A 9595-nucleotide genomic window follows, 5' to 3' on the forward strand; every position below is an offset into this window, starting at 1 on the left:
TGTAAAGGAAAGAATGTGGTACAAGTGAGTAATGTACAACTAGGTGATGAATCTTTGCAAAATGAGTGTTTACAGGATGAGTTTAACAAAATGGTCCTAACTATTGATGCAGATGTTGCTCAATTGGGGCACAAAGTTAAGGGTCCGTTCTGTCCGGTATTGATTGGTGTTTTGTCTTTGAATATAATGGCTGACTGGTGCTCCGGTTACCATTATTTCAGATCAACGTTATGTGCAACATTGGTATGCTAAAGTGTAATTACAACAAATCGATATTTTATCTAAGGCTTATGGAGATAGCGATATTACAATGTTGGGATATTTCGTGGAGAATGTGTCTGGTTTGGGTAGACACATTAAGACCAAGGTATACGTTGCGGTTAAGGGCAAAGGTATTGGGGGTTGGCAAGATTTAGCACTGACGGGATTAAAACTTGTCCCTGGTTCAGAGAATCCTGTACAGATAAATGACACACAGATTGGGTTTGTAAGAGAAGATAACAATGATTTGCAGAAGCCTTTTGGGAAACTCTCCTTAACTTGGAGTCAAAAATTAAAAAGATCACCAAATTTGAACATGCAATAAAACTCAAGCAGAATGCTATACTTGTTGCTCATACGGTCAAGTCAATCCCTCTAAGCTTAAGGGATGATCTAATGCATTTGGTTGATAAATTCGTTGTGAAAGGTGTAATTACAACTACAGATTCCTCAGAGTGGGTTCAGTCCCATTAAAGTTGTCCACAAGAAGAGTGGAGACATTTGTCTCTGTGCTGACCGACGCTTCCTCAATAAGAATATAGTTGTTGACTGCAACACTTTCCCTAAAATTCAGCAATTGCTTGCACACATTTGGATTAAGCAAATTTTTTGCCTCCTTTTAGCCAGGGAATCTTGTGATCTCACCGCCTTTGTTACACCCGTTAGGGCATATACATTTCTGAGATTACCCTCTGGTTTGGCATCAGCAGCAAGCATTTTCAGAAATTTATGGAACACATTTTGGCAGGGATCAATGGTGTGCAGGCTTATTAGGACAATGTTCTGATATTTTCAAAGTCAGTGTCAGATCACATGGTTGTCTTGAATAAAGTGTTAAACATTTTCAAAGATGTGGGTGCCACTCTTGGGCATGACAAGTGCAAGTTTCTAATACATTACTTGGGTAACACTATTGCTTCCCCGTGTATTAAACCCAAGTTTTCCCTCATGCTAGGTATTGCAAAGGCTCAACCTCCAAAGGATAAATAAACACTGAAATCATTCCTAGACATGAGCGAATATTATTTCAGGTTTATACCTGGGTACGCTGAAGTGGTTCAGCCTCACTGCTCTTTGCTTTAAATAAAAGGGTGCAGTTCAAGTAGGAAATCATCTTCAATGAAGCTTTCCAGAATGGTAAAGGGTTCATTGTCAATGATCCAGTGTTATTTTATATTTCAGGACAGAAATGTTTTCACACTGTTGCTGCTAGCCAGCATGGCCTTGGTGCTGTGCTTTGTCAATGAATTTCAGGTAAAGAGCACACTATCGGTTTTGCTTCTAAAGCCTTAAACAGGTGGAGTCCCACTACAGCACAAAATAGAGGGAGGCCCTTGCCTGTTCCTGGGCTGTAGGAAGTTTTAAGACGTTTTGTGGGGAACGCAATCTAAAATGTTCACTGACCACAAGCCATTACTGCATCTCTTATATGGCAATGGAACTGGCAAGGCCTCTGTGAGGTTAGTGAGACTTTTGTCACGTTTACAGGAATTCAATTTCTTTATCAGGTACATATTTGGCAGATGAAATATAAGTCGCAATTGCTTTCCTAGAAAGCCTTTGCCGGGTACTGCCCAAGATGACACACAAGATGATGTGGAATGTGTGGTTGCAAATGTTGAGGATATGTGGGAGTCTGTGTGTGTGGTACAATTTAAAGATTATATGCCACACAACAGGATGAAGTCTTACAATCAGCAATGGAGTTTGTAAGAAAAGGGTGGCCTAAGGAGCGCTCTGTTCCATCTCCTCTCAAATCTTTTGCACAAGTACACACAGAATTGTCTATTGTTATAGTCATTCTTATGGGTGCTGATGTCTGTGTCCCGCCAGTATCTTTGCGTGGTAAGCCAACTGAAGCAGCAAATGAACGACATATAGGGGTTGGTGGGACCTGTACAATTCTTAAACAGCACTTATGGTGGCCCTTATTGGATGGTAATGTATCAAAATGGATCAACAGATGTCAGACCTGTTTGTTGTCGTATAAACACTGGAAAACCTCTCACACTTCTTTACATGTTTTGCTTATACCTAATACGGCTTTGAGCAAACTTGCATTAGTTTTTGTAGGTCCGTTTGATCTGTTACCCGCTAACAAAAAGTATGTGATGGTCGTAATAGACTATCAATCAAAATGGGTTTACTTTGAATTTTCTTCAACACCCAACACCATGGCAGTCATCAAGTTTTTAGACAGGGTCTTCAATGTTGACAGCTGTCCTCGAGCATTGGTGACTAACAATGGAACTCATTTCGCATCAAGCTACATGTGTACATTTTTGCTATCTCATCACATCAAACATCTCAGAGTGGTTCTTTATTCCCCTTCTTCCAATAGACTTGTAGAAAGGATTAACAGATTTATGGAGGGGATACAAACAGCCATTGCCATAAATACCAAGAAAAACAAAAAGGGGAGTGGAGAGGTAATGCTCATAAGAGCAATGAAGGTGGATGCACCCTCCTCTAGTCAATATATAAAAAACATAAAGATCCACCCTCAGATAGATGTTGAGCCATGTCCTCCCAGACTACGAGTGTTTCCTACAGTGGTGGAAAACACAGTTTTGTTAAAATACCCCTCACACACCAAAAGGGCACTTGGTGTCATGCTTCATCATAGGGGTCTTCCCGCCCCGCTGCGGGACGGGGCGTGCTGCGACCTACGACTATGTGGGAGCACTATTTCTGAAAAAGCAAAACTGTGTTGTGTAGGAAGGTGAGTGGAAGGGTCAGGAGTGAATTGGAGAGTGAATTTAAAAAATACCTGGCTCTTTGGATAAAAAGACTTTAATACTCCTTTGAGCTGGTATTACTAAAAGTGGGGAAGAGGGGTTGGAGGTATATTGCCTCAATGAGCAGTCCTTCCTATGTCTGTCAACATGTTTCAAAGCCGTCCCCTGGCTTCTTCTTCAGGACCAAGAGGATCCCTTCTACACTCAACATATATCATGGAGCGATGTCAATAAGGTGTCTAAATGTCTAAAAAAAAAAAAGTAGCGTATGCACATGTAGCACTTACTACGTGATGAGCATGCCAAATGATCATGCACAGTATACAATACCTAAATAGGTATACTATTTTGCAATATGATCCCTAAGGAGACAATGCCGCATGAGCCCTAAAACGGGTGGGAAGGATGCCTATAGTCACACATACTTCAAGGACACTGCCTCTCCTATGTCAGACCTCCCCGCGGCTCCGTTGAGGCAATATACCTCCAACCCCTCTTCTCCATTTTTAGTAATACCAGCATAAAGGAGTATTAGTCTTTTTATCCAAAGAGCCAGGTATTTTTTTTAAATTCACTCTCCCATTCCCTCCTGACCCTTCCACTCACACTCCTACACGACACATAGTCTTGTTTTTTCAGAAATAGTGCTCCCACATTGTCGTAGGTCGCAGCACGCCCGTCCCACAGCGGGGCGGGAAGACCCCTATGATGAAGCTTGATACCAAGGACCCTTTTGGTGTGTGAGGGGTATTTTAACAAAACTGTGTTTTCCACCACTGTAGGAAATACTCATAGTCTGGGAGGACACGGCTCAACATCTATCAGAGGGTGGATCTTCATGTTTTCTATATATTGCCATAAATACAACTGTGGAAGCGTTCTTAAAGAAGAAACTTTGGTCATATTTAATTACCCCACACTCTACCACTGGGACATATTCTTTCCACCTATTGAGTAAAATTGATCCCCAAGCAAATGTGTGTCCTGATTGGATCAAAGATTTAAGTGTGAGATCTAGTTGTTGTACATGTACCGATAAAGAAAATGTTACATAACACCTCCTAATGACAAATTATGAAAAAGATGTATTTTGACTCCAGACACATGACGAAAGATCAAAATGTTGTGGTTGGGGACTAGGTCATGAGCAAAAGCCCAGTCAAAGTTAAGAATGGGGAGTCTATTTTTTCATCCCCTGTTCAAGTTTGAAGTGTCGAAAGGTTCTTTGTTTTGGGGGAAAAGGGGTGGTGGAGTAGCAAGTGCTTAATTTTATTTAATTTATTTTAAAAGTTTTATATAGCGCTAGCTTGACCCGTAGGTATCAGAGCGCTTTACACACATACTGTAAAGAATGGAAATTGCATTACATAGTAGGCAGGCAGTAAGGAAGCAAAACCAGGGATAAAAAAAATACAGCATGGAGGATAAGGTGGTTAACACAGTCCGGTCACCAACTATCCTTGAATGTCAAGAGAGAGGAGTAAACTCGGATATTGAAGACTAGGTTAGTTGACGTTGGTTAGGAAAGTACTTGTTAGGGAGATGGATTTTCAGGTCCCTTTAGAAACAGAAGAAGGAGGGGTTGCATCGGAGGACTCTAGGGAGTGCGTTCCACATCCTGGGAGCGTTGCCAGAGAAAGATCGGTATTGTGTGGTTTTCTTTTTCAGTTTCGGAGGAATAAATTTCTCTTGAGCGAGCGAACAAGATTTTGTCTAATACAAATTTCTAGTGTGATAGTTTAAGTGATATTTCTTATTGGCCTTCCAATGAAATGTTGACCAAGGACAGGAATGTTGACTTGCTGCAAGCTAACTCACACACACACGCTTGTTTATAAACGCCGAAAACGGTTGATACCCAAGAAGTCCTATCGCATCTCTCGAAACAGTGCGAGCATTCCATGTGAAACAATGGTTACAAGTACTTCAGATGATAAAATGCATTCTGTAACTAGGCAGTCACACAATGGTGTCGTACCACTGAAGTGTAGCGATTTTCTTCTCTAGTAGTAGTTTCAGGTTAAGATTTTTTTGTTTTATAAGGGGAAAGCAGAAGTAATACGTACATTATATTAGTCTCTGCTTTATGTTCCCACACTTACTGGACATACATGTGCTCGAGAATTGTTATGCTTTAACTGTACTTACAATGCATGATGTGAACATGTTTGGGATGTGGCCCGGGACTGCACACTCACTCTGTGGGTTCCGAAGGCCACTGTTGGCCAGTAGCTGACGGAAAGCACAGGACGAGGTCGTGGCACGGTGGGCTCCTGCATGTTCCTGCAATAAACTTCAAATACGAACTTCACTTGCCTCGGATTACTTTTATCTCCCTATTTCAGTGAGTCTGTCACGTCCTGCAGGTAAAATGTCCCCCCAATTAAAGAGGCAGTTGAGAGCGCGTGATAGATTGCATGAGCACCTGGGAGCCATGCCCCTTCTTTAAAAGGTGATCATCAAAAAGAAATTGAGAAGACCGGCCCGTTGCTCAATTGAAAACATTTACATTTATCGTACAAACCTTTCTTCCTCTGCTCCAGGGCTTCTAATTAGCAGGTAACCCAGACCAACGAATAGAAATCGTTAGGCCCCGCCCACCGCTCTTTTAAACGCCGGCGTCTCGCGCCACCGTTCTTTGGTGCTAGAACGCGCTTTTTGCGGCTTCACGTGCCACTGCTAGCACGTCGTTGGGAAAGTCTTGAGTGCGAGATTCTTGGGTCAAGCTCCCAATATTACTCCCACAAACCGTCAGGGTCGGTAGACGAGATCGCGTGGCGCCTCTTTTCAAGGTATGGCCGGAGGCCGCACGTAATGGAGTCGGTGGTGTTGGTTTACTACGTGGGCAACCCTTCCGGCTCCCACGGTGTTAACAGGCGGGGGCGTCATTAGAAGAATGTCCCCCGTAAGCTTCGATATGGGTGGAACAAGCGTGGGAGACACTAGGAAACCTGTAATTTAGTCTGGATACATATGGAAAAAATCAATGTTCGACAAGGAAATGCGTATATAAAGTAGACTAGGTGAGCGTACCCCCAAAAGAGTGCGTTTTAGTCTGGCCTATAAACCAGGCCAAAGGTCATCGCCATGGACACCGCATCTCCAGTGCTCACGGAAGCACAAATGAAAGCGTCGCTTCCGGGAATAAATTATCCTCCGGCTCTCCGCCTCCTTTCCACCACACTTGAACTCCCCTTGTCTCAGCATCCCAGTTTCCTCTACCCTCCCTCGAGTGCTGTGATATGATTCATCGGGAAGTCATGTCCCCGATCCCAAGTTTAAAACCCGAAAGACAAAAACAACTTTATACTAGGGGCGAACTCAGCCAAAAACACCGTTTCATAGTGCTGCTCCAACTCTCCCATTTCTGAATTCAGCCGCAGAGGGGGGAAATATCCAAGCACACATGGCACCACCCCCTAGTCGACGCACGCGATGTTAGCATGTCAGATGTACAACCGCAGTTCACGTGAGGGCTGCATGTAATTGGACCCAAACACCACACACACGAAGGTACATGTCTGCGGTGGGCATTTATGTTGACAACCCTAGCCATGCCGGAGACGGTAGTGTTAAAAAGGAGGTGCTTCCGAGATCCTGCATGAAAAAGATATTTTGCGTCGGCGGGCATTGTTTACCTGCTTCCCCCGGTAGAAGAGCCTCTGCCGGTCTGGGTTTACGTTGAAGGTCTCCTGGATCTTGAGCCTCAGACTCTCGATCTTGGTGAGACGGGACAAGTCGTCTATAGTATGCGTCTCTTTGCCGTCAATGGTTCGAACCTGTATCCACATCCTGCAAATATTCCAGTTTTTGCCTTTTGTGAATCCAGGACCCTAAGCGTCCTCCTCCTTTGTATGTGTGACAAACGGTGCCACTCGATCTCAGGCTGCAGTCAGAGGAACGCCTTGCAGAGGACGGACATGGCCGTCGATGATCCTCCAACGAAACCTGCAAGGCGGGAAGCACAGGGATGCCAGCCCGCTTCGCCGTCGCTTACAACCGGGAAGCCATGGCTGAGCTGCAGGGAGTGTTTACTAGGAGCTCCTCTCACATGGAGGTCACGGCGCCAAGCAAGTCTCGCGAAATGTACAGCCAGCAGAGGGTTGGGTCTCGCTCGGATTAAAGAGCCTGCGGGGGGCGCTGCGCACTGCCTCCTTTCCATACTCCCACTTAAAGCTGCAGCCTGGTTTTGAGGTCCGTCCAGAAGGAATGGCACGCATGAACATTTATGAATGGCATAAAAGATACAATTGTCGCGCGCTAGATCTAATCAGCATGATCGCGCAATAAACACCCCTCACACAGCGGAAATGTACGTAGTTGTGACTGGAAGCCTTTAGCCGAATACGAAAACGATACTTGAGAGTGAAAATTGGTTAAGTTAGCAGTAGTTGAGGACAGGCTATAGAGTTGATCTCAAAAATTGATTGGCAAACTCTTCATTAAAAAAAACTATTCTACAAAAAAGTGACGCAATGTTCTGATTTTATTAGCCGGCTGGTCGAGTATGCCTCGACGCAACGCATTTAATAGATAGTCTACAATCATAATAGGTGAATAAAAGTTGCTGGTGACGCGCTTTAATGAAAACGCATCATTTTATAAACACGCTGTAATTAACATAATGAATTCACGATATTGTACTGAGAAAACGTTTTATTAAGTAAAAGTAGGTCTAGATTTCAGAACTGATGTTGGAGCCTATACACTCGGCACACAACAAAAGAAACTTTTGAAACGCGTTATTCTCAAATGTACAACATAATGCTTTATTCTTTAACCTCATGCTATGAGCAAAGAGTCAAAGCTTTCTCAAAGCCTCGTCTACTGGGCCCACGCTATAATTAGTTATAGAGAACTGAACCTTGATTTTTAACAGAATTTGTACTAATAGGTGTGACAGGACCACTGTGTTAGGAATTGTATTGTAAAAGTCTGTAGGACAGTGCTGGCAAATGAGTTTAAAATGTATCATTCTTTCTGTAATATGATTTGCTGGGATCTTTGGGAAATTGCATGTTCACATCAAATGTATTGACTCTTGTATTTGACCCTATGGGCTTCACCAGAGGGTGTTGGGTTCATTCTCCCCTGATCTTTAGACAACAACAAACGCTGCCAGTCCGATTACTGATGGGTGTACCTTCTCCTGATCTTTAACAAGCAACAGTGTTGGACTGATCTTTGATTTATAACCAATTACTGAACTGCATTATACTTGTCTGCTTTTTATGATTTGCATTTTATTCTGAGCGTCACTGCGATCCAGTGGAAGCATTGTAAAATTTTGCGGGCATAGACAGATTACCCACCATACATGTTAGTCAGTCAAAAAACTTTATTTCGGCTTTACAGCCATAAAGCACAAGTTATTAGGACATTCCATAATACTACAAGAATGATAAAACTTCAGTTAAAAACTTATAACCGTTTGTACAAGAGAAGATTGATGCCAAGTGAGCTATTATTCTATAAAGATTACCAAAAGCCAAAACCATCATTTAAGACAATAAGAACATTTTAAATCTGTACAGATGAAAAAGAGAGAATAATTTAGGAATAAGAACATTTAAGAGCAAATGATTATACAGAGATTTCGAATAATTTCCCTGAGTGGGGGAGATCTAGTTATTTGGGCCATAGTATATCTAGTCGGAGGCCATGGTTACATTACTAGCCAACTGATTAGCCTTTATGATGCCTCTACGAATGCACCACATCGCAAATAAGAATTTGGAGTGGACAGCTACAATTAATGGGTGCCAATCGTTCTTAAGTAGTCTGAAAACCTCGGTGTAGTTGCGTATCCCCATGTTCCTACAGAACTGAAGAACCCATTTAGACCATGTCTTCTTATATGCAGGGCAAAAGAGTATAACATGGAGTTCGGTTTCTTCTGTTAGGGAGCACCCAGGACAATCTTGTTTAATGGCTTCTTTCCGTTTGTTCGTGAATGCACGCAACGGGAGCGTCCTATGTCTAAATTGTAAAAATAACTTCTTGGCCATTAAAGGTTGGATACTGTCTAAAACCGACTCTAGGTTATATTGATCTTTAATCTCAAGGAACCTGGAAGTCAAGGAAGACGAGTCTGAGCTCTGTAGGATATGGGCCAGTTTATATTCTTTGAAAGCAATAGTTAGTGACTTTTTAGAAATCAAAGGGCAAGTATCTTCTGGTGTTAACCACATGTTTTCCCTCCCCAATGCGTAGCTTAAGTTCCTGATATAGGACAACCAAGGGAGTTTCCCTGCACTCTGAGTGGACATAACATCTTTCAATTCCTCTCTAAAAGAAGCTAATTCCGGCGTGCTCCAGAGACTGCGCCAGTAGAGAAGGGGACGGACGGCAATCAGATCGGCAATAGGGCCAATTCCCAGGTCCATCCTAAGTGGGGTTAAGAGAGTACTTTTTGGGAGTCCCAACAGCTGCCTACTGAAGCTATTCTCTCACAGTAAGGGCATTAGACGGGGAGTGGCCCCAAAGTTTAGCGCCATATAGCGAAGCACCCCTCGCTTGGATCTTAAAAATTTCTGCTGGTGGGCCTACCATTTTTTGGGTGCAGCTCTTATAAACTTCTAGGATTCCCCCTGTGG

General features: G+C 43.0%; 1 protein-coding gene across 1 annotated transcript in view; it reads right to left on the bottom strand.

Annotated features, from left to right (window-relative positions):
• UHRF2 (ubiquitin like with PHD and ring finger domains 2) overlaps nucleotides 1–7120 on the bottom strand; it is an 898530-nt gene extending 891410 nt beyond the window's left edge. The window contains exon 1 of the mRNA XM_085633451.1: nucleotides 6638–7120. Coding sequence (XP_085489577.1) covers nucleotides 6638–6790 — 153 coding nt within the window. The 5' untranslated portion in view covers nucleotides 6791–7120. The remainder of the gene's footprint in view (nucleotides 1–6637) is intronic.
• Between the last annotated feature and the right edge of the window lie 2475 nt (nucleotides 7121–9595).

The sequence above is a fragment of the Triturus cristatus genome, chromosome 2_1, assembly GCF_964204655.1.
Source record: "Triturus cristatus chromosome 2_1, aTriCri1.1, whole genome shotgun sequence".
NCBI lineage: Eukaryota > Metazoa > Chordata > Amphibia > Caudata > Salamandridae > Triturus > Triturus cristatus.